Source organism: Balaenoptera acutorostrata, chromosome 13 (genome assembly GCF_949987535.1).
Source record: "Balaenoptera acutorostrata chromosome 13, mBalAcu1.1, whole genome shotgun sequence".
Lineage (NCBI taxonomy): Eukaryota > Metazoa > Chordata > Mammalia > Artiodactyla > Balaenopteridae > Balaenoptera > Balaenoptera acutorostrata.
Genome location: NC_080076.1, coordinates 67,335,373 through 67,360,170, shown reverse-complemented (window position 1 = coordinate 67,360,170; position 24,798 = coordinate 67,335,373). Strand labels below are relative to the sequence as shown.

The 24,798-nt window shown below is 56.2% G+C and overlaps 1 protein-coding gene across 8 annotated transcripts in view; it reads right to left on the bottom strand.

Annotated features, from left to right (window-relative positions):
* CABIN1 (calcineurin binding protein 1) overlaps positions 1–24,798 on the bottom strand; it is a 101,510-nt gene that overhangs the window by 60,519 nt on the left and 16,193 nt on the right. For 7 of the 8 annotated variants that reach the window (XR_009005013.1, XM_057526250.1, XM_007196313.2 and 4 more), the window contains exons 9-24: positions 22,847–23,133; positions 21,663–21,831; positions 19,636–19,772; positions 18,920–19,137; positions 17,737–17,815; positions 17,042–17,229; positions 16,151–16,303; positions 14,701–14,895; positions 11,937–12,179; positions 11,685–11,841; positions 6,921–7,036; positions 5,091–5,252; positions 3,855–4,061; positions 3,528–3,673; positions 1,217–1,478; positions 571–831 (exon numbers count right to left, since the gene is read on the bottom strand). Coding sequence is in view for 7 of the 8 variants with exons in the window: in XM_057526250.1 (XP_057382233.1) it covers positions 571–831; positions 1,217–1,478; positions 3,528–3,673; positions 3,855–4,061; positions 5,091–5,252; positions 6,921–7,036; positions 11,685–11,841; positions 11,937–12,179; positions 14,701–14,895; positions 16,151–16,303; positions 17,042–17,229; positions 17,737–17,815; positions 18,920–19,137; positions 19,636–19,772; positions 21,663–21,831; positions 22,847–23,133 (2,980 nt within the window). In the remaining variant the exon portion in view is untranslated. The remainder of the gene's footprint in view (positions 1–570; positions 832–1,216; positions 1,479–3,527; positions 3,674–3,854; positions 4,062–5,090; positions 5,253–6,920; positions 7,037–11,684; positions 11,842–11,936; positions 12,180–14,700; positions 14,896–16,150; positions 16,304–17,041; positions 17,230–17,736; positions 17,816–18,919; positions 19,138–19,635; positions 19,773–21,662; positions 21,832–22,846; positions 23,134–24,798) is intronic. The other variant, XM_007196317.2, reaches the window with a different exon arrangement.

Below are 24,798 nucleotides of genomic sequence, written 5' to 3'. Positions count from 1 at the left end.
GCAGGGGATCGGTGGGGGCGGACAGGCAGCCTGAGAAAGGGTAACGCTGACAAGCCCAGGGCCTTGGGAAGCCTGGTGCACCCATGCCTGCGCTGCGTCCTCAGTGGCCCCCTCACGGTACCACCATGGGCACCAACGAGAGCACTGAGCCACACACCTGGAACCACAGATGCAAATCCAGGCAGCGCACATGCGCTCTGCTCAGGAGGAGCAGAGCAAGACCCTGAACCAGGGGTCCAGAGGGCCGGCAGCTGCCCGGCTGAGTCCCACCAGGATAGTACTCGGGGCACCCCCTGCAGCCTGGGAGCTCTCCCATGCACCTGGGGACCAGGCTGCAGGCGCGAGTGCCCCGGAGCCAGGGACGCCGCGTGCTAATGCTCCCTCCCCCAGAAAGGATGGTGAGCACCCCTTAGAGAGAGAGAGGAAAGGCTGTTTTAATTGAACTGCACACAAAGAAGTTTCCAGTGGGTTGCAGGGAAGTCACTGGGACCGTGTGCCTCATCCCCAGGGAGACAGTGAGACCGGCCCACCCTCTCCCCACGTCCCTGCCCGGGGCCAGCGCGGCGTCACCTCCAGGGCCTCCATGGCCAGCTCGGGGGGGTTGTGGTAGTGGATCTTCTTGGGGTAGCGGGCCGCCTCCTCGTGCAGGTAGTGGCCGGCTTGCCGGTAGTGCCGCAGGTACACGGTGGGCGGCTGCTGCTGCTTCTCAGCCACCTTGCCCAGCATGTAGTGGATGAGCCACTCCTCCTCATCCCCATCACCCTCGCAGCGCGCCGCCGAAGTGAAGCAGTGCCTGGCGGTCTCCAGCATGCTGTCTCGCCGCTCCTCCATCTGGAATGAGACCATGTGGTGTCCTACTGCCACACCTGCCACACTGACACGCCGTGTGGCTCCTTCACGTCCCTCTTCAAGGAGCCAAGGGAGCCCCTGCAGCACAGCCCTCGGGCCAGACCCCCAGCACCCACACTAGGGGAACATTCTCCCACCAGGAGGGGCTTCAAACTTCCTAGCACAGTGTCAAGAATTTTACAAGGACTCAACAAGCTCCTCTGAGGGAGCAGGGAAGAGACAACAGCTTCTCCATGGCCCTGAAATTGGTGGCTGACCAGCGCTCACAGGAGACTGGCCCTGGACTCACCCACCCCGGACCCAGTGTCCAGAGACCAGGAACCAAGCTGGCATGGACCCCAGGACAGCGGCCGCCCCCGCCCCTCACCTGCTGCACAAGCTCAGGGGGCAGCTCGGGCCTCCACTGCTTCAACTGGCGTGAGGCGAAGGAGTGCAGGGCATAGGACATGGTGCCGAACTCGATCCACAGGGACAGATTGGAGCTGTCGATCTCCAGCGCCCGCCGGAAGCAGTTCAGCACGGGTGTGGCATGCTTCCAGATGGGACCGTCGCTCTTCAGCTCGTTGGAGTTCAGTTTGTCCTGAATGCGGCTGGCCCGGGCCAGGGCCATGCCCGCCCAGGAGTCAAACCTGTGGTCATGACACAGCCCGGCTCAACATACTGCTGCCCTCACTGCCCTGCAGACACGGTGCCCACGGGCACATGGGCCCCCCCCAGACTTCCTAACTCCACCACCACAGGCATTCCTGAGCCAGGAAACATGGCCCCGCAGGCCCACCTCCAGAGAAGAGCACAGGACACAAGTCACCCAGCCCCTCACGGCACCCAGGCACCACCCTGAGAGGATCGCCCCTGGCATAGCCAGATGCTGGCACCCTGCTGCCCTCTGCTCCCCTGCCTGGAGGACGTACCCCCAGGATGGCTCTGAGGGGGAGGAAAGGGCCTGCTCCGCAGGCGTAACCTCATGACCTATAACCTCCCTGACCAACAGCACAGAGCAGCCCAGACTCCTGAGACCCCTGCCACCTAGCTTCTGCCGGCTCCTCACTCCCCCCTGGGACCCTGCCCTCTCCAGCTCAAGCACCAGCAGCAAGATGGACAGCGAGGGGACCATGTGATGGATGAGACCCCATCATTCTGAGACCACCCCAGAGAAACTGCTGGTGAGAATGCAGGAGCCTCTCTGAGGCACCAAGACCACTTCTGGGCCCTCGAAAGAGTCTGGAATTCTCTAGCACAGAGAACAGAAAAGGCAGCAATCACACGGGCATGCTACCCTCCGCAGATTGACAAGTCTTCCACTACCGTGGCACAAACTTCAAAGCCGGCCCCTGGAGTCCCTGGGCTGTGCAAGGTCAGGGGAACCTGGGCAGCTCACAAAGCTTCCAGGCACTTCTGCTGCTCTCCAAGCGACCAGAGATAAGGGAGCAGAAGAGACCTGAGAGGACAGTGCAGGACCCCCCTCGAGAGGGGTCCTGAGCGCCCTTTTCTCCTGGGGTGGGGCCTGGGAGAGAGCATGGCGGGAATGGTCAGGGACCTTCCACCTGGGCAGCTCCTTCCACACCACAGCAGGTGCCCACGTGCCTGCATGAGACCAAAACAGAAACCATCATCTCCTGTTGCAAATACAAGCAAGCAGAACACAGACACATTGTCACAAAAACTTGAAACGCTCCTCTGGGTGCTGCCAGGAGCCAGGCTCCCCCTTCCCTCGGACAGGTGGGTGTTGTCACTGTCACTTTTCGGATGTGGCAGCAGCAGGGAGTGAGCACTCAGCCAGCCTGAGTGCAGCTCTGATCCACCACCCGGGGCCACGCAACCCTAAGCCAGGGCGACCCTGGGCCCCACGACCCCAGTCGGCAGCAACCACGGGGAGGACAGCCAGGGCCACCACCACACAGGCCCCTGCCTGGAGGAAACCACAGGCTGAGCAAGAGGGGCTGTGGGAGAGCCTTTCCCACAGCTGTGGGAGTCATGCATTGGCTTCTCCACCCAGACCCCAGCCCTCCTCCCCCGGCCAGGTGGGTCCTGCCTGATAAGGTAGAGCCCTCCGTTCCCGACAACTCCCAGGAAGGCTGCCTATGGAGGCCACTCTGGACCCTTCAGGCACAGGTCACCAGCAGAGAGTGGTCTCCTTCCGACCTTGGCCCTCCTAGGCGCAGCAGCCATCAGAAAAGATTCCCTCTCAATCAAGCGAGTCAGACTGTATGAGCTTAGCAGGCCCTTCACGAGGATCAGGCCAATCAGTATGATTTAAGAAGAGGCCACCAGGGACCACTGGGAAGAAAGCACGAGCCTTACGTATGATGGGCTCTCCTGCCATCAACGCACTGCATCCCAGGAAGGAAGGAGCCCCCTCCCCTGCCCCCAAAGAAGAAAACAACCACAACGAAAGACACTGCAGTGGAAGAAGCAAGAGTCCACCCAGCCGACTCCCCAGGGCTGTGGGCCGGCACCAGAAGGACACAGTTGCCTGCTTTGACCCCGCCCCCACCCCAGGGACTGGGGAAGAAGGCTCTGCCCTTCCTCGCCTCTGCGGAGTGCCCACCCGCCCTCTCCTTCCTTCTTCCTGGCCTCCTTGCTGTGGGCAGGGAAACCCCAAACCGCCCCAGGAAGAGCTCTCCGAGACGAGTCCCCAGCCCTCCCGCAGCCGGCCTGCCCAGCACCCGGTGGCTGACCTATTGGGGCAGACGCAGATGTCGTGCATGTAGAACTTGATGGCCTTGGACTGCTCCTTGTTTTTGAAATGGTAATCGGCCAGGAGGTAGTAGAGCTCATTCACCACCGGAGGGGAGGGGTCAGCCCCTTCAGGGAGGCAGGGCACCTGGCAGGTGAGAGGGCAAGGGTGAGGGGACATGGAGCCAGGGACTTGGGTGTCACCAGGGTGCGACCAGGGCCCTTCACTTCCCAGGGCCCTGCCAGCTGGCACAGAGCAGGGGAGAGGCCAAGGCACGCAGGTGGAGGTGCTGGAGGAGACAGGACACGGCTGGCACACCAGCTCCTACCTCTGCAGAGGTGCCCTCGATGTAGGCGGAGACTTTGTCCAGGCTCAGGGCTGGCCGCTCTGTGCGGGGCACGATGGTGGCAATTCGCTTCAGGAGGTTGGCCAAGTCAGCGGAAACGGTGCTGGTCTTATAGCTGTCAAACTCAGGAAGGGTCTTGGGCTTAAAGTACTCGAACATGAACAGGGCATCCTCCCATATCAGATCCACCTGAAAGAAGGCAGAGGCAGGCCATAGTGCGGTCCAGGGAGAGCACACGGGGGAGAGTCCTTCTACAGAAATGCTCAGTGTCCAGTGTAGACGAGGAGAGCCTCAAATGACTCCCACATACTTAAAACATCTGCTCGCCGACTGCAATCCCCAAACCCAAGTGTGTGATGAGCAGAAAAGTGAACCAGCACAAACCCGGTCTTTATAGAGACAAACACTGGAACCGAGGGCTCGCTCTGAGTCCACATGGCCATGACAGACGGCAGGTCACCTGGTTGCCAAATACTGACCAAGCACTTGCTCTGGGCCAGGGCGCTCTGCATGCCATGGCAGTCACGGCGGGGACCCTGCCCAGAGTCGCATGCACTTAGGGGATGGACTCCCTCAAAGAATAATTGACCGTGTTCAGGACCACTGAGGTAACACACCCACTAGTGGTCTGAAAACCAAACACCAAAAAAATGGAAACCCTGGGCTTCCCTGGTGGCGCAGTGGTTGAGAGTCTGCCTGCCGATGCAGGGGACACGGGTTGGAGCCCTGGTCTGGGAAGATCCCACATGCCGCGGAGCGACTGGGCCCGTGAGCCACAGCTACTGAGCCTGCGTGTCTGGAGCCTGTGCTCCGCAACGGGAGAGGCCGCGATGGTGAGAGGCCCGCACACCGCGATGAAGAGTGGCCCCCACTTGCCGCAACTGGAGAGAGCCCTCACACAGAAACGAAGACCCAACACAGCCATAAATAAATAAATAAAAAATTTAAAAATTAAAAAAAAAAAAAAAGGAAACCCTCTAAGGAATCATCTGCATTTTTCGAATTGGAGGAAAAAAGATCTACTGAAAAATTGCCATGCTGCATTTTTGAATGATTAGTCAACATTTATGAAACTAGTTCTTGCGAGGAAAGCAAGAACTGTCTTTGGTGGGACTAGTCCACCTGATGCAGCAAATCCCACCCCCCAACCCCTGACCCCCCCCCCACCACAGCACCCCCACCAGGGGAGCCCAAGCCCCGCCCCCAGGGGGCCCTCACCTGCTGAGCCGAGTGCTCCTCCAGGTACCTGGCCTTGCTCTTCTTGCTGGGGTAGCTGTACAGGCAGTAGAAACACTGCTCCAAGGCTGTCTCCAGCTCCTCCTTGTATGGGTGAGTGTCCTCAGAGGTGGATGCAGCAAGCTCCTTCTGGAGGACGCGCACCTAGGTGGTGGGCAGGCAGGAAGAGGCACCTGGGGGAGGGCCGGCAGCCGCCTGCACAGTGGGCCCATCAGCTCTGCTAACCTGAGGAGCTTGTCTGGGCCTGTGTCCTGGAACGGGCCTGCCACCCCCTTGGGAGCCATCTGGGCCCTGCTCCGCAGGGCGTGCTGAGGATTTGCCCACCTTCCCTCCTTCTAGCACCCCAGGCAGTTTCTTGCAGTTTCTAGCTACACTTGTTCATTTAGACATTCATCTGCTCCCCAAATATCTACTGAGCACCGTCTTATGCTGGGCACATCGAGACACTGTCCCTGCCTTTGGGAAGCTCAGACTCCCGTGGAGGGGTGTGAATTAAAGAGTTATAATGTCAGACGATAAATCCCGTTAGGGCCGAGGGAACCTCTCTCTGGCAGACAGACATTAGTGAGGATCTCAGAGGAGGTGAATGATAGTCAACTGGTGAATCTACAGAGGTCAGAGCAATGGCTACCATTATGATGCCCAACTATTAGCAAACATACATTCTTTTCAAGCATCCGCGGTATTTTTACCAAAACTAGACAAAAAGCAAGTCTCGACAAATACCAAGGACTAGGTATAATACAGACCACATCCTCCAAACGTAATTTGATAAAATTAGAAATCAGTTACATAAAGATAGCAAATATCTCAGCCATAAAAAGGAACGAAATTGGGTCATTTGTTGAGACGTGGATGGATCTAGAGACTGTCATACAGAGTGAAGTAAGTCAGAAAGAGAAAAACAAATATCGTATATTAACGCATATATGTGGAACCTAGAAAAATGGTACAGATGAACCGGTTTGCAGGGCAGAAACTGAGACAAAGATGTAGAGAACAAACGTATGGACACCAAGGGGGGAAAGCGGCGGGGGGATGGTGGTGGTGGTGTGATGAATTGGGCGATTGGGACTGACATGTACACACTGATGTGTATAAAATTGATGACTAATAAGAACCTGCTGTATAAAAAAATAAATTAAATAAAATTCAAAAATAAAAAAAAAAGACCTTATCATAGAAAAAAAATTAAAATAAAAATAAAGATCGCAAATATCAAAACTTATGGCATGCAGCTAAAAATGTACTTGGGGAAAACTTATAATCTCCAACACATGTATTAGAAGGTGATCACTAAAATAAGCATTTACTTCAATAAGTTAGAAAAAACACGAAGCAAATCCAAAGAAAGTAAAAAATAAAGTGTCAATTAGTGAACTAGAAAGCAAAGAAAAAATAGGTCAATAAACCAGTAACTGGTAGTTTGAAAAAACTAATTTCGATAAACCTCATAAAAGACTGGTTTTTCAAAAAAGGGAAAGGAAGCATAAATAAATGATTTTAGCAATGAAAAAGGGGGCATAACTAGAGGTACTCCAGAGACTTTTAAAATCATCAGCAAATACCGTGAACAACTTTATGCTTACATGGACAGTATTCCAAAAACAGAATTGACCATGGAAGAAAAAATCTAAATGAACCTAAAATCACTTAAAAAAAGAGTCAATAGTTTAAATTTTACTCCAAGAGAGAAGCGGGGAGAGAGAGGGGAAGAGAGAGAGAGAAAGAAAGCAAGAAAGCACGGGCACGCACTCTAGACCCGGGGTGACAATGGCCAGAGAAGGGCAGGCGTGCCCCAGCAGCACTTACGTAGAATCGCAGCAGGGCCCCGTCGGAGTTGCAACACCAGGCCCTCCGGCCCAGGTACTCATGGGCCGTGTTGAGCAGCATGAGGGAGGAAGGGAGCATGGGCAGATCGGCTGTCACTGAGGAAAGACCAGGCGACACACAGGGTCAGTGCCAGCACGGCTGGGAGCAGTGGGCCCTCCTCCTCTGTCTATACCAAGGGGCCGCAGAGTTCCCCCTCTTTCCTTTTTCATCTTTTTGTCTTTTAAAATCAGTAATGATGTGACTGGGTTTACTAAAGCAGTACATGCTTATCAAAAAACAATTCAGATCACACAGGACCGTATACGGAAGGAATGGTCCATCACCAAACAGCAGCACTGCCCACCCCACCCCACCCCCCCCGCCCCCGATAACCAGGGTGACATTTGGTGAACATCACTGGAAGCATCTTTCTATGCGTGTATGAGACATTTTGAAAGAGAGAGACAAGTCATTTATGACAATGGAACCCATACTACACATACCATTGCTTAACTTAAAAATTCTTATATTTAGGTCTGTTTAACTACTACAGAAGGAAAAAGAACTACCAAATCTCAGTTAAATGTTTGTTCATCACTAGAACTATGACTAGTTCCTTAAAGATACCTTGGTGTGTTTGAAACTCTGAGCCATAACCCATCATGGTCTTATAACTAACATTTTTAAAGAGGATTAGGACAGAACACATTAGGATAGAAAGTACTAGAGAAAACAGAATCAAGATTCTTTCATGAAATTTGTTTTGTACTTTTTTAAAAAAGTATTTAATTTTATTTATTTTTGGCTGTGTTGGGTCTTTGTTGCTACGCGCGGGCTTTCTCTAGTTGCGGCGAGCGGGGGCTACTCTTCATTGTGGTGTGCGGGATTCTCATTGAGGTGGCTTCTCTTGTTGCAGAGCACGGGCTCTGGGCTCAGTAGTTGTGGCTCACGGGCTCTAGAGCACAGGCTCAGTAGTTCTGGCGCATAGGCTTAGGTGCTCCACGGCACGTGGGATCTTCCCGGACTGGGATCGAACCAGTGTCCCCTGCATTGGCAGGCAGATTCTTAACCAATGCACCACCAGGGAAGTCCTTTCATTTCCATTTTCAACAGCATCAAATGACTGTTACACCAGGTCAGTGATGGCTCTGTGGTAGCTTTTTACTCCTCTCCCCCAGCTCCTAATCTGGTTGTGCATACTGCTTCTAGTGCAGTAGGGTTATAACACGTACATTCTGTTCTGCAGCCATAATCAGCCCGGCTGCTCTATTTCGACTCCGATTCTAAGTGGATCTGGTGCTCATCGCAAGCTCTTTCCCGTGGCTTTTCCATCCTGACTCATGTTGGTTTACTGACTTCATCCTCCAGCCATGCTTCTAAGAAGCACTCAAGGAGCTGGAATCCACTGTAATTACAAACGACTGGCTACATGCCTGGGCCCACACTTTCCAGCCCTGAGAACCCTGCAGACATATGGACATGACCCCAACTGCACTGAACACTGCCAGGGAGAAATCTGAAATGAGCCCTGTTCTTTGTCCCAATAAGATAAATTGATTTTTCAGTTTAGAAACCTGACAAGTCTTTACCCCTAAAATAGATCCTTCACCAGGATGCATCTTGATGTAGACTGTTGCATATCAACTTTTCTTGGTATATACTTTGAACCTGCAGATTCAGTGTTTATTACAATTCAGAGAACCCTTCCTGTATGTGACATCAGATTCCTTGCTGCCATCAGGGGCCCCATTCACCCTCACACTGGACCACCTCTGTCTTCCACATCTACCACCTTCTCTCCAGTGCTGTTAGCTCTTAATCCGTCTCCTGCAGTTTCAGTCATATTCACTCTGCTCCTCGCTGTTTTAGTTTATTAGTTTATAATGGTGAGATGTGGTTTGCAGCGTTTTCCCTTAGTTCTGCAGTTTTCCATTTCATTTCATTCTGCTTATCGTCTTAGAAATTTTAACAAATGATTTTCTTGGGCCAATCACCCACAAGCCTCTGCCTCTGCTCCTTGCTGTATGCTTTCTTCCAGGCCTAGTTCACCTGTCTCTCGAATGGTGTGTTCCTTCTTCCCTTCCTGTACTTGATGCGGGCTGTGGGGTAGGGGTGGGTCATGACCTGTCAGCACGCCCGCCATGTCACCTCTCTCCACCCTGCTCATGGTCAGCCAGGGCGGCTCCTCAGACCATGGCAGCGCTGCAATCACCATAAAGGAATTTTCTGGGGCATCTCCCACAAAGAAGACCAGCCTGCCCTTCCTCGAAGCTGTGAGCTCACAGCAGGTGTTGCTCTCAATCACTTTCCGCTGCCTGTGTCTGCTGAGGGAAAAGAAGGGAGCTTGCTCGACCAGGGCTGCATCAGTCCGCACTGGGAGACCGGGGTTTTGTCCTCTCTTCCGAGATCTCCTAAATGGCTGCCCAGGGAGAGCAGTGCGGCCAGCACACGGCCCCAGCCAGCAGTTCCTTCGGCTTGGCTACAGCCGCGGGAGCCACGTCCAGTGACTGAAGTGAGATGAGAGGGCAAAGGCCTGGCTTCCTCTGCCCGACATGCTACAGAGCCCCCGCCGGGGGCCGAGACGACGTCAGGATGCACCCTGTTCTCCCCGCTGCTTCCCTCTTCCTTTCACGAGTAGAAATTCCTAATATACCATCCCAGCATCTGCTCCAGGGAACTCAGCATGCAACATTGCCCCACGCCGGCCCCTTACTGCCGGCCAGAGTGCCCTCCATGTAGTCTGCCACCAGGAGGGGCAGGACCCAGCAGCCCTTCCTGCCTCTGCCAAGGCCCAGGGCAATACAGGGGGCAGCCCCACCAGCCCACTCTCTACAGAACAGAGGACTCTGTCCACTCACCCTGTCCCCTCAGTCCTCCTCCTGGGGGTGGAGGAGGGGACGGGCCACACCGGCGGCCAGTACACCAGGATCTTTGTTTCCCTAGCCCACCATTTTGAAGTTTATGGCCTTGCACTGTCCTCCTTCCCTTACTTGCTTACTGGTAGTTTTTTAAAAAACTATATTGTGGGGACTTCCCTGGTGGCACAGTGGATAAGACTCCACGCTCCCAATGCAGGGGGCCTGGGTTCGATCCCTAGTCAGGGAACTAGATCCCACATGCATCTTGCAACTAAGAGTTCGCATGCCACAACTAAGGAGCCCGCCTGCCACAACTGAGACCAGGTGCAACCAAATAAATAAATAAATAAACAGATATTTAAAATAAAACAAAAGAAATCCTGTTACTAAAAAAACAAAAAAGCAAACCAAGAAAAACCTATATTGTGCTTGCATAATTAATTAAGAAGAGACTTTAATCCAGAAGTCTTTTTACACCTACATTTATAGGTGTAAACCTTAATTTTTTTTCACCACTGAAGCTTTTTTGTAAAACACAGAGGCACTATTTGTCAAGCGCTCTAAAGATAACCGTTTTAAAAATTTATCCAAAAAAATCAATTCAGCAGAAGCAAAAAGACGTGCATGAGGTATTGACTAAAGAATGACCAGTAAGAGAAACACCGCTGCCCTGAGAGTTGGGCAAAGCAGGGCACCTCTCCTAGCATCGTGAAGACAATGGAACACAGCCACATAGCTTATACACGGGGGCGAAAGCTTTTCTCGGTCTGGCTCCTTGCCAAGTCCAGCCACATGCCCAGCCCTTCCGGGTCCCTGCCCAGCTGCCCCATCACTTCCCGGTCCCCCGTCAGGCCTCAGGCGTGGCACTGTGGGTGCTGCTAGTGGTCCCGTCTGTCACCCCCACCGTGAACCTTCCCAGGCCAGAGGTTCTCACCCACGGAGGCCTGACAAGCAGAGAGCAGCTGACAGACACCTGAGGAGTGAAGCACTTGGAGCAAGAGAGCAAGTGGAAGGAAGGCAAGCGGGTGTGGACTCCGTGCTTGTGGCCACACAGCTGACTTTCCTTCCTGTGCGCTTTGCTGATCCGTCAAATGACTGAGGAAAACCCCCCCAATAAATTCATTTTTAAGCTGGTTGAATATACACATAAATACGTGTATTGTAATCATAGCTATATAAAAAGTATACGTGTATCAGCCAAGTTTAGATTGAAAATGCGAGAAAACCAAAGGAATAAAGTCCATTTGGTAGAGCTACACTCTTTGCTTAAATGTCATTTAGCTGTTGTTTTGATGTAATTTCTTGCACCGACCACATTTCCTACCACTGTGCTGACCCGGCTCAAGTGCCATCTCCACACAGGGCCCTGGTTCACCCCTGCGGCCTCTGCACTCGGCACCAGCACCCCTCGTGCCAGCACTGACCTGCCGTGGCAACAATGGCTTTACTGCCCCATAGGTCCTCCAACAACCCTGAGATGGTGCCACTATCCCCAGAGTGGACGGGGGAACAGAGGCTGGCGGTCGCCTGACTGGTCCATGGTCACATGGCCAAGAAGTGGAACCTGCGCCTGCTTGCCCCGTGCTGCCCTCCAGCTGCCCGGGCCCACACCCGAGGGCCCACGGGCTGTGCAGGGACTGGAGGAGCTGGCGGCACGAGGCTCCCAGAGCAGGCCCACTCCTCACGGTGCTCTCCACCTGCACCCGACGTGAAACACTGCACAGGCCACGCCCCCCCCCCACCGCATGGTGGGGAGCCTCTGCTTCCATCCAAGTGCCACGAAACATCCGCTGCCCAAGCCCAAGCCCACTCACGGTGCCTGGACAGGGCCGCAGGGCCCTGAGGCAGAGATGAGAGGCAGGGACACCGGGCTGAGGACCGCCCCCACCGGACCGCATCCCCACACCTTCGTCTGCCGGGCTCTGGAGCTGCTGCTGGTGGCACAGGGAGCGGAAGCTGTCCTCTTCCTGCCGGATGATGCGGTGCAAGATGATCCAGGGCAGCACCGAGGACACGTGGGGCTCCTTGGGCTCCTCCTGCACAGCCATGCTGCAGTCGATGACCTGGGGCGATGGGGCGTCACTGCAGGGTCAGCTCCCCTCAGGGTACGTCCTCAGGGCCAACCGGGCTGCGGGCGGGCGGGAAGGAGCCGGGTTACCTGGATGAGGTTGTTGGTGAGCCGGGTGAGGCCAGCGGCGGAGGATGAGTCCCTCAGGATGCTGCCGCTGCTGTCTGCTGAGAGCGCCTGCTCGATGCCCAGCAGCAGCTGGGTTACCGTGGCCACCCACTCCTCCTTGGCGGCAGCCTCAGTGGCATTAACCATCTGCTGGACCGCCTCATTCAGAGCCACGTCAGAGCACTCGAAGCACTGCCGGTGGTCCTCCAGCCGGAGCAAGGAGTCCTGAATGAGGGAGGAGGGGGCATGAAGGCGCTGTGAGAGCTACGGCCACGCTCGCCACGCCTGGCCCCACAGGGGTCCAGGGCATGCAGAGCAGGCCCGCCCACCTCGACCACCCTCTGAGGTGACAGACAGGCAGAAACACACCTGAACGCAGATCAAAACCACCCCCAACTTAAGAGCCTTAACTGCCAGGAAAACGGGGTCTGTGTTTCTTTAGGGAAAGCCAGCACCGAGCAGGAGCTGCTGAGGTGTGACAGAGCCCACAGGGGCAGAGGTGGAGGCCGCAGGCCGGAGCCAACCCCACCTGATCAGAACACGCAAGGGACTGGTTGACAGAAAGTCAGGGACAAGACAAGGACCCATCACTCTAATGTGACATGATCCCCAGTGCTTGAGGCTGAAAAGAGCTAAAAAGCAGAAGAATAACTGCCAACAAATGAGGAGAGCAGATCACCACTGACTGTGGCAACAGACCATCCACCCAAAACAGAAACCATCAGAAATAAAGGGAATGCAGTGAAGTGGCCAGATTTAAAATAAACACGCAAAAATCAACAGGGTTCCTATAAACCATAAACGTAGTTAGAAGACATAATGACCAGCAAAAACGTCCTGCTCAAATAGCAACCCAAAGTATCAGGACTAAGAATCAACGCAACCATGAGGAGACTGTACACTTACACTGAAGAATGTGGCAGGCAGCTCATCTACACAGGGAGACCAAGCCTCCTGCATATCCCAGAGAGAATTCCAAGTCAGACCCCCACCCTACAAAAGCTAGGTGAAGCGGGTTACACGCGAGCATGAACCCAACACCTAACACTGCAGGAAGAAGCAAGGCGCACAGGCCTCTGTCTGTCTGTTGACACGCCCCCTGCAGCCTCCCTTGTGGAGAGTAGGTTCCGTCAGGGGGCCTCCCCGCTGCCCAGTGTCAGGTACACTGTGGGAGCTCCATCCTGTGTGTGCAACAACTGGATGAATGTTGTTCTAGCCTTGAAAAGGCTTTCTAAGCATAATGAACAAATTCACCACTGTTTGAAAACATCAAGAGATTTAATGACCTAAAACTTCAAAACTTATGTACGTCAAAGAAAGCACAAGCTGCAATTTAAAAGCAGACAACAAACTGGGAAAAAACATTCGATGAGAAAAAGATTAATATCTCTAATATATAAAAAGCATTCCAAATCAATAAGAAAACACACGCTCTCAAGAGGAAAAGGGGCAAAACCCAGCAGATTCCCCAGCACTTGGCCCAGGCCTCATCTCGGGCCTCAGCACCGTGCGGTGCCTCCCCAGCAGCAGCCCCCTCCCCTGGGGCCCCCCGCCCACTTTGCCCAGGAGCTCCAGACCACAGAGCAAGACCACCTGAGCCACTGAGCTGGCCTGTCCCTGGCACACTCAGCTGTCCACCTCACAGCCACTGGCGCTGAGGTCATCACAGCTCGTCCCCTGCCCTCCTCTCCCCATTCTTCCCCTTTCACCTCCGCTTGTTCCCAGTCACACCTCTTAACCATTTCCCAGTTCAAGAAAGTCAGTTCAAAAAGCCCGGGAGGGGACTTCCCTGGCGGTCCAGTGGTTAAGACTTTGCACTTCCACTGCAGGGGATGCAGGTTCGATCCCTGGTCAGGGAACTAAGATCCCACATGCTGTATGGTGTGGCCAAAAAAATTTTTAAAAAGGTTAAAAAAATAAAAATTTTTAAAAAGCCCGAGAGAAGACTGGGCTCTCTTCCTAGAATGAAGAGGAAGGACCCAGTGAGATAATAAATCAAAGCCCACCCCACACCATGAGCACATCCTGTGTATCATCTTCCACATCCATCTCCACGCGTCCCGAGGATGGCGGCAGCGGCCACTGCCAGCACCCATCTGGGGCTTGCCACATGCCAGGCGTGACGCCCACACATGCCTCATGAAACTCCACAGCAGGCCTCTGAGGTACAATAACCATCCCCGCTCCAGAGACAAGACGTTGAGGTGCGGGGAGGCTGAGTGACCACGCAGCCCAGCAGAGGCTTGGTGCCAGGCCAGCTCTCAGCAGAGGTTCACGTGCTGAGGACGGGGGCGTGGAAGGAGCCGACAGGGCACATGGGCCTCACACACCACACTTGTGTTCCTTTCCTTCAACTACTTAATCCTACGGGACTATTTACCTTCTCTTAATTCTTTACATTGTATAGATATTTTATCAATTTTATATGTACTCAATAGTTAATTTAAAAAGCAATGAACGACAGGCAGATGAACCATCAGGTGGATGGATGGCTAAGCCCTGACTAGTCTCCCTTCCCCCTCTGCCATGTGGAAGTTCAGAGCCTGGCGCAGGCTCACCTTGAGCCCAGCAGAACCCTAGGTTCCAATTCCCCGCCGTATATTCTCACCACGTCTTCCCGGTGCCCGAGGGGGCGGATTTTACTCCACTTCTCTCTACTTTCTCCAGGGCTGCCTCCAAGCCCCCGGAGAAGAAACTCCGGCCAAGCAGAAGGCACAAGCAGGAGAGGGGCCGGGACAGCACACACCTGCAGCAGCAGCAGCTGGGCCGGCCTCTCAGGCACAGACGTCATGAACTCCAGGTGTTTGGCCCGGTCAAACCCACTGGGGCACAAGGTGGGGCGGAGCAGGCACACGACGGCCCGGTGGTCACCAGCCTCGTACAGCCGCTGAGTCTCCTCCAGTGACTGGCACCGTTCCAGCGACCTCAGGTTCTTGTCAATCTGGAAAAGGCCCAGAATCACTGCCTGACGACCAAGCCCTCACGGGCTCCCTGAATGCAGCCAGAGTTTTGCATTTTTTTAAAAAATTAATTTATTTTATTTTATTTATTTTTTATTTTTGGCTGCGTTGGGTCTTCGCTGCTGCGTGCGGGCTTTTCTCTGGTTGCGGCAAGCGGGGCCTACTCTTCGTTGCGGTGAGCGGTCTTCTCATTGCAGAGGCTTCTCTTCTTGTGGAGCACGGGCTCTAGGTGCGTGGGCTTCAGTAGTTGCAGCGCACGGGCTCAGTAGTTGTGGCTCACGGACTCTAGAGTGCAGGCTCAGTAGTTGTGGCGCATGGGCTTAGCTGCTCCACAGCATGTGGGATCTTCCCAGACCAGGGATCAAACCCGTGTCCCCTGCATTGGCAGGCGGATTCTTAACCACTGCGCCCCCAGGGAAGCCCCCCAGAGTTTTGCATTTAACAGACCCAGCCAAGAAGTATTTACAGCAAGTAAATACCTTATAAAACACTTTATAAATAGTATTTCTATTAAGGGCAAGGCATTCAAGTCTTTGAAGAACAAATATACCAAAAGACAAAACTACCACAGAAGCAGAAGGGTTCCAGAAAGTGTCTGTGAAAATAGTTAGACAGCCTCATGGCCACAGTTCAGCAAACCAGACTCCTAGAACCGTGGAGCATGGGGCTGCAGAGACCTAGGGAGCCCAGGCCAGAGGCTGGCACACACCACCAACCCCCGGAACCCTCTCCTCACAGGAGGCCTGCAGGACACGGGCAGCAGGGGCACTGCACTAGGCCTGGCCCTGAAACCACCCTGCAAGAGTCTGAAGGCTTTCAGCCAATGCGAATGTGTCACAGATGTGGAACTGTGGGCCTGCGGTCAGAGGCTGCACAGTGAGGACAGGATTAGAACCACACACCGCTGACCCACCCCAGGGCCAGAGCAACATTGGTCTGCTTCTGCAGGGGTTTTCCTCTTGTTCCTCTGGGGCTGCTGCCACACGCAGGCCAGAGAGCTGAGCAAGAGCCATTCTCCACCCTGTGGGCAGACACCTCCACCCCGGCTCCCAGCCACCGGCCCCCAGAGGAGCGCTCCATCAGGGGGTGTGCCTGCGAGTCCGTGGCACCCTGTGCCTCAGAGCTGCCTCTCCCGGGTCCCACCCTGCCCTGCTCAGCATGTGGGCCGCTCTCCTAGTCTGCATGGACAGGTCAGGCCTTTGACCAAGAAAACACCATTAAAAAGCTCCCACTCACCTCCTCCAGGGAGACAACCGAGTCATTGTGGAGGTTGGGCAGGCGGATCACGACGTCTCTTTGCTCGGCTCCCGCCACAGCCCGGGCGGCAGCGGAGCTCTGCAGCATCTCTGTGCAGATGTCATAGTTCTCCAGGGCCTGCTCCATGTCTCCCTGGGCAGAGGAGGGGCACTCGCTGTGCTGCACCAGGTGCCTGCCCCCTGAGCCCACCAGACTGGGGGCACCATGAGGGCGGTTTTAGCCAACTACTACCATCCCCTCTACAGAGCGGGTGGAGCTCAGTAAGTACCTGCTGAATGAACGCATGAACGAATGATTCACACTACAGCTCCAAGGGGAGCATCATGACCCTCGTGGTGGGGGTGAGGACACCGGGACATCAGAGCAAGGCTGAGTATCTACTCCAAATCTTGAGCGAAGCTGGCAGAGCCGCGACTAGACCCAGGCCTGTTCCAGCTCCAGAACCGACTGTGGGGCACTGGATGCCACAGTGTGCAAGGGGCTGGGGGACAGCCAGCCCTCCCGGGCCCTCCAGACAAGCTCCATTCACACAGATGGGCAGTGATTCCCTCCCAAAAAACTCTGCACCCATTTGCACACACGCTCAGGCTCTCTCGGGAAACATAAGGAAAGGGTCAAGGCTCCAAAGCAACCTCGCTGGGTCTATAGGGGGCCCATGAGGCCCCTCATGGCGCTACAGCTGTGCTGATGGTGGGCGTCGGGATTTCTGAGATGCTGCATGTTCCCCACCATGTCCCACCTCCTCATGCAGAGCCCAGTGCCCAGGCAGGTGCCACACGTGCGCACACACACCCTCCACCACGCGGCCAGCTCTCTCCCCTCCCACTAGGTGCCAGCGCATCCTCCCCAAGCAGCCGACCACAGACCAACCTGCAGCGCCAGGAACCGCGCCTTCAACCAGTACACGCGGACCACAAACTCCAGCCAGCCATCCTCAAACAGGTCCCGCTGGGACGAGGCAAACGACAGCTGCAGGAGGTCCCCCAGGAAGTGGGCTCCCGGGAAGTCGGGCCCGAACCTGCCGCTCACCACACCCGCAGGGCAGTTCCGAGGAGACACTGAAAACCATCAGGTCAGAAGGAGTCAACCTCATGTGCGGGACCCAGACACCCTTCTGCTCCCTGAGGTTGCCCCCAGCCCTGAGTCCTTGGAGCCTCACAGCCCCCAAGCGGCAGAGAGCCAGATGGGCTAGATGGGGATATGGAGACCCTGCAGCTAGAGGCCCTCATCCGGCAGACTGATCTGGAGCATATCTTTGCTCACCAGGTGGTGGTGTAAGTCAGAACGATCCACATCACCTGGGACAATGACTGGGGACACGTAAAGTATCAGGTGATAACCTGAGAAAACGGAAATGTCACGTCCCTCATCCTGAGTAACAGAAGCAGGCAGGTGGCTCCCTTGGGGCTCAGCTGCTTCTCAGAGACCCCGGGTCTTTCCTGGCCTGACAAGCCGACCCAGGAAATGCACTCCCTGTAGGTGTGACTCAGCCCCCCACTCCTGTCCCCTCCCGGCTGCCGAGGGTCCAGAAAGTCGCCCCACACAGAACACGGAAGGTCGCCTACCTGCAGAGCTCCGGCCCTTGGTCAGCAGCCACTGGTCCAGCTGCAGCTCCATGCAGGAGAGGGACATCAGCATCATGTCCTGCAGGACGGGCGCGGATGGTCAGGAACAGGGTCACATAGGTCAAGGGCGGGGGATGGAACGAACCTAAACTAAAATTTACTCTGACGAGAACATCAAGTTTCCCTCTACCTACTTTCCATTTCATAAGTGGTAATCACTGGCTTCCTGCTGGGACATAAGGAGAGGCACATGGATCTACACTGGAACAGACTCGGGAGCACCCGGGAGACCCGCCTTCGGTCCTCGGGGACTGTCCTATGGAAGAGGCAGCCCTGCCACCTGCCAAGCGCCAGGCACTCAACCCTGACAGCCCCCAGGGTGGGCGCGTCATTCCCTGGGTGGACCAGGAAGCTGAGACTCAGCAGTAAGGAGGCACCAGCCTGGCCAACGGGCACAGCTGGGAAATAACCAAGCTGGTCTGTCTAGGGACCAAAGCCTTGGCCCCTCCCGACACTCCACCCTGCTGGGACATAAGGAGAGGCACATGGATCTACACTGGAACAGACTCGGGAGGACCCGGGAGAGTCTGGGCAGATGGGCCTGGGGGAGCGGGCCTGGGCAGATGCTGCCAGAAGGCAGTCCCTGTGGTGTCCCAGTGGAGGCTGCACCGCCAGGGGCCCCTGACCCACACGGCCCTGAAGACCTGTGAACCTGGAGCTCCTCCACCTCTGCGCCCCCAGCAAGAAATACCACCCAGGGGGCCCTGAAAGCTCCCAGTGCTGCCCCCTCAGAAGCGGCCTTCCTCCTCTCACGGGAGAAGGGGCCAAAGCACCCTGGCTCTCTTGGCCCTGGGAGGCACTGAGTGCAAGGGCCTGGGCTGCAGAGGGCAGTGCGTAGGCTCGGCCCCCACGGCTGGCAGCCACCAACATCCCTTTGGCAGCCTTCCTCCACTTCTGCACTTGTGTCTCCTCACCTGTTGAAAAAACAGGTAGCGACAGGTCCCTGGCGCCTAGAACATAGCAAGCCTCCACCTTCCAGCCTCTCCACTGCTCTCCTCCCGCTCGTGAACCTCCCTCCCCCGTGACCCGCCCCCCGTCTCAACCCCACACCTCCACCTGCAGTTGCAGCCCAGGTCCCCTGCCTATGCCTGGCCCCCGCCTGCCCGCCACCCAGCCAGCCAACCTGGATGTGCCCGTTGCCGCAGTCCCTGAGCAGCGGGTTGGGCAGGCTGGCGCTGTGTCTCCGCCAGCTGTGGTAGATGCTGAGCACGACCTCTGCCAGGCCCGGCGGCCAGCGCAGCAGGAACCTGTGGCCCATGCTCTTCAGGTAGCGCATCATGAGCTCCAGGATGCCCCCGTTGCTCAGGTTCCCCAGCAGGAAGGCGTGCACGTCTTGCTTCTCTGCCCGGAGCGGGGGAAGTGACCCGACTTCAACAGAGGACCCTCCGTGCCAGGGGCCCCATTTTGTTTGGGAGATGAGAGCGGGCGCCAGCGGGAAGAGCCCATGTACCCCAGGGGGGCGCTGAGGGCGGGCCTCACGGCTGTGGGCACACCTGTCTGAACCTCCAAGGCCCAGGCGGGCACGAGAGGGCTGACCCCTGGGTGTGGCCTTGCACAGCAGCACAGCGCCCGGCTGTACCCAAGAGCCGCGATGCACCCATTCGACCGGCAAAGCCCGCACCCCTAGGGAGCACGGTGGAGTGTGAGCCAGGACACTCCAGCGTACCTACCCCCTTCCTCCAGCTGACCACAGACCTCAGGCAGGACAGAGCCAGGCAGCCCCTGGACCACCCTTGAAAAACCACCCAGACCCGTCCCCACAGCACGCGGCCTGAGCGAGTTCCAGGAGAATGGGAGGAAGGAGTCCTCACAGCACTGCCCACGGTGCCCGGGTCCTACCAGATTCCATGAACATGGCTGAGTCGAAGGACAGCCTGTGGGGCCCAACGCTTGGGAAGTTCTCCAGTTTGGCTTCTGACGGGACTTCGTAGTTACTAAAGGGGTCGTCTTCCTCCTCGGGGTCCAGCTTTCTTAACCTGCACGGAACACACCGAACTTGCAAAGGCCACGGCGCATGTTCCAACACCTTCCCCTGAGAGAGAGGAGAGCTGAACCGGACCCGAGGCTGCCCCAGGTGAGCGGCGCTCCGCCTCTCCTGGGCCTTTGTGGCCGGGTCTGGCCTGCGCCCCACTCCCTCACCCCTCCCATCAGCAGGTGATCACCAGAATATACAGCTGGGGTTGTGGTAGCCCCGCCCACAGGAAGCTGACCTTCTAGCGAGAGAGAGAAAGGGAGAGAAAGAACCCCCACGGAGAGCTAGAGACAGAGGCCGAAAGGCTCCACTTGGGCAGCACAGTCGGCCAGGCCTCCAGGTGCCAAGGCCCGAGGGGGACCTGGGGGACGAGGAGAAAGTGGGTGGGTGGCGGCCCCTCCACAGCTCCTCATAGCTCTCTGAGCCCAGGGAGGCCTCTCCCAGCAGGCACCACACCTCAGACCCCCCCAGGGACTCCACTTTAGCCGAGCCCGCCACCTCGCCGAGGATGGACAGGCAGGCGCCTCCTGACGTCCTGGTGTACAACTGCACGCCCCTGCCCCAGGGACCACGTCCAGCAAGCCACCGTGTGCCCCTGCCTGACGATTCGAGGAAGCTGACGTGAAAACCACACAGGAAACCAGCAGTTGAAATAAAGAATAAAAAAGAAGGTAGACACTATTCCACACGAAGGGGGCTTGGGAGCAAGGCCCTGGGCGGGGCAACGAGCGGAGGGGAGATGGGGAAATGGTCCTCGGGCCCCTTGGCACCTCCTCTTCGCAGCCCTCGGAAGGGAGATCTGCTCTTGGAGGGGCGGCTAGGGAGGAACTGATCAGAGAGCCCGCGTCCTCCACTCACTGAGAACAGCTCCACTTCTGAGCATTTCCCTCTCACCACACAAAAACAGAAAGGCAGCAAATTAGGAAAATCAGGAACCTTGTGGCAAAACAGATTTACAATCCACCTAAAGCTCCTGGCTCTTCCTCCTCCTCCGCTTGGATGCATCACCATTGAAACCTACTGTCACGAGCCAAAATGCTAGCTGAGGACTCCTGGGACACATGCTCACGTAACACACGTGGTTACCTCCCAAGCTCCACTCCAGTAACCGGGAAGGAATAAAATGGAGTCAACTCACAAACACACAGGGGGTAAGAGAGGAAGCCCCAGCTGACAAGACGTGCCCACCAAACGTTAGAAGGCAGAGAGATGCCCGACCAGCAGAGACTGACTGCTCTCTGCCCTCAGTGAGGGCATTAAGAAGTCTGGCACTGGCACCATAAACCCCAGGAAGGCTCAGGCATCAAGGTCCCATAGCATCTGAGGGAGGTGACAGGGCAAGGACCAAGGGCTGGCGAAGACCTAGGGAAGGAGCACTGAGGCGCAGCCCCCCCAGCTCCACGCAGTCTGGCCCATCTCCTCCCGGGAGGCTCCTCTGAGGAACACCGCGAACCAGTGAAAGCAAGGGATGACTCCTGAGCCCACCGTCCACCTTCTCAGAGTTCAAGGGAACCCTGCCGAGCCTGGAGAAGCCAAGCAGGCGCCCTCCCTGAGCGCAGGGGGCCCCTTCCACGGGCCATCCCCACGTCTGCACCTGAGGAGCAGCAGCCCCAGGCCTCCTGGCAACAAGGGAAGGCCCGGGGGAGTGAGCGGGTCACCTCCAGCTCCAAAAGACGCAAAACTCATGATTCCTGCCTTCAGGACATCCAGAGGCAAGAGAGGCAAGAAAACCCAAGCCCCCAATCCAGGAAGACCCAAGCGTTGGCCGTTTGTACAGATGTTACAAGAAGATGGAGGACATGCCTGGAGGGGAGGGCGGCCACGGAACCAGAGACGTGACAGAGGCAGGAGGTTTGTGTGCTTCCTTTGCTAAAACAGAAAAAGTGCACCGTACCTGGACGGCAAGAACTTCACCAGCAGCTCCTGGAAGTCCACCTTCTCTTCTTTTTTGCACTTGGTGTTTCGGACGCGGGCAGACCGCCGCTTCGCCGTCTCCCCGCTCTCCTCAGAAATCTTCTTCCGCTTCACCGCTTTCTTGGATTTATCTCCCCCAGAAACATCACCTTCACAGAGAGAGTACGTTGAAATCTCACAAGAGGCAGGCTAGGGAAATGCACCACGAGGCACTCGGTCCCTTCTTTTATAATAACCCTGCCTGCAGGTTTAACCTGTGGCTTCTTTGACATTCAGGAAATCTCCTGTCTGCTCTAACAACAAGGAGCCTGGGAAAAATCCATTCCAAACCGCTTAAGTCTCACCCCTTTCTCCAACTCACAGAGCCCAAAAGCCAGATCTCAAGGCTACTTTCCACACCTACAGAATGCCAGGGTCTCAGAGTCAACCGCCTCATCCCCCTGCCCCTCCCACTGGCTGGCCTGGGATGGAACAGAGCAAGTAGCAATGACACTGACTCTGTCCATCACCATGGCCCAGTGACATGATGTGGGCAAGAGAGTCACATAAATCATACAGAGAAGAGAGGGGTGTCATGTATGATTAAGTTAAAAAGTTAAAAACAATCATATACAGGTTCATTCAGAAACTTCCTTAACTGCCAGGTATTCTTCATCGGTGATACAAAAATCAAGGAAAGGCTCAGGAACTTTAGTCTGAAATTTTTTTACAACTCCAATGACAATAGAAACCAATAAAACCATTCCAACATATACTACTGCATATGGCGGTAACTATGCTGACTGCTTCTTAAAGCTAAAGAACTCAGAACGTCAGTGCACAGCAGCACTGGGTGCAGGGTGTAAGCCAGCAACTGAGCAGAACCAGCAGAGGGACCCGCCAGCTCACAGGTCACAAGCAGGAGTGAACTCTACCCCAGCACTGAGCAACTGGGCATCGAGTGGTCTGAGGAGCTGTATCCCTGAGGCCAACCCCTTCCCTGCAGGGGCCCCACTGCAGAAGCCACCCCTGACGAGGGAGGCCCTGCGAGAAGGCCCAGAGGCTCCCCTGTGGGGCCAGGAGCGGCAGCAGGACCCGTCCCTCTGGAGAGGCCAGGGCACCCCGACTCTCATTCCTGCTCAGCAGACAGGGTCTCTCCCGAAGCCAACCCCAAGGCCTGCTCACCCGCAGGGATGCCCGTCTCCAACAGGCTGGGGCTGTGCAGCAGGAAGCTGGCCGTGGCCACGGGGGCGTAAGAGAGCACGGGCTCTGCCACGGTCACCTCGGGGTTGGCGCTGACGGGGCTCGGCTGGATCACGCTGACAGGTGCCACCACGGCAGAGGACACCAGGGGCTGGCCGGGGTCCTGGTAGTCGGAAAGGTCGATCCTCTTGCCAAGGCTGGGGCGCGGGGGCTCGCAGGTGGTGAGGTGGTGGTACGTGGCCAGCAGGCTCTCCCCAAGGCACTTCCAGCTGCAGGGAGAGGGTCACCGCCTGGGTCAGCACACAACACGGGGTACCCGGAGCTCAGGGCCGCCACCTCCATGAGGGCGGGGTGGTCTCAGTTTACTGATGGCTGACGTGGAGCAGCCGGGGCTGGAGAAGAGCCCGCACCCGCTCCACTGCCCGCAGAAGAAGCCCTGAGGCATCTCAGCCCCAGGCCCCTTCAGACCTACCAGGCACACGGAGAAACCACAGACTCACTCAAGAACCCCTTCCCTACAAGGTCGAATCTTTAAAACGACGGGTCATTGTCCTGCTGCCACTAGTCTGGTTTTCTGGGGGAGGAATACTGACAGGGATATGGTCCAAAGGGGCTGAACAGCTCTTGGGCCAGGGCTTGCTGGATGCAAACCGAGACTGTCGTGTGTTTTGCTGTGTATAAGTTGTGCTGTGTGCCCTGTTGTGGTGAGGTGTAGCATGTGTTATGTTGTATGCTGTCTGTTGTTTTGTGTTTTACATGTAGTCATGTGTTGTATTGTGTGTCATGCTGTGTTATGGTATGACACAGTGTAGCATGATGTACTCACCCTTCCAACCTTGAACAGCTTCCCAGCCCTCAGACTAAAAACCAAAGCCTCCGCCTGTCCCCTCGGTGTCGCCCAGCCTCATCGCACCACTGCAACCCGGCCCCCCCTCCCCCACCCGCCCCCTGCACTCTCCCCTCGATAGCTTGCTTTCAGTTCTGCAAACAAAACCACCCCCCACATACCACAGGGCCTTTACACAGGCTTCCCCCTGCCCGGAAACAACACCCCACTCACAGCCCCCAGCCCCTTTGCCTGATCCATGCCCACTCCTCCAATGGACTCCAGCTCTGGCCCTAAGCCTTCCCCAACCCCCGGAGCAGTGCGGACCCCATTATGAGCTCTCGGTGCTGTGCTTCTCTCCTCGAGGGGCCTGTCAGCTTTGCACACGTGCCCCTCCTTCTGGTGACTAAGTACCCCTGGGACTGCCTCCAGTTTCCTGGGAAACGCAAACGTGCGGGAACGAACAAGTAGGAGCAGTAACGTGGGTCGGAGCCAGCCCCTCCTGCGTGCTGGCTCTGCACAACCCCCGAGCACTCGATTCAATTATCATGATGACCCTACAAGAGAGGGATGCTGCTCCCTCTTTTCCAGGGAGTGGCACATAATGACCCGGCGAGGGCACCAGGGCTGGACCCAGGTCTGTCCCATCTGGTGGGGAGCTGTGGGCCACCACGTGACTTGCCTCCACATATGAGACACTCTCAACTTATAGGCTCGAGAGTCAATGTCAGGATGTTAGGAACAGACCTCACCGAAGGGCTAAATGACCCCAACTCCAAGGACCACCCTTCCTGGGGCTACGCTGAGGCCCACCTTCCAGGGTGCCGAGCAGCCCTAGCAGGGGAGCATGGACTAGAGATTGGGAAGCCAGGACCTGGCATCAGCTCCTCCCTCACCATTAGCCTCTCTGAGTCCTGGTGTCCCCTGTCCAGGGCTTGGCTAATGCTGGTTTCCTTCTCCCCTTAGGGTGGGCAGATGAGAGGGGCTTACAGGAACATGGCAGATGGTGGGTCAAGGACAGCAACAGAGAGAGACTTTGACCAGGGGAGGCCCGGCCTGCTTCCTGCAGCCACCTGCCCACGTGCTCCCAGCTCCTGCCACGGCAGCA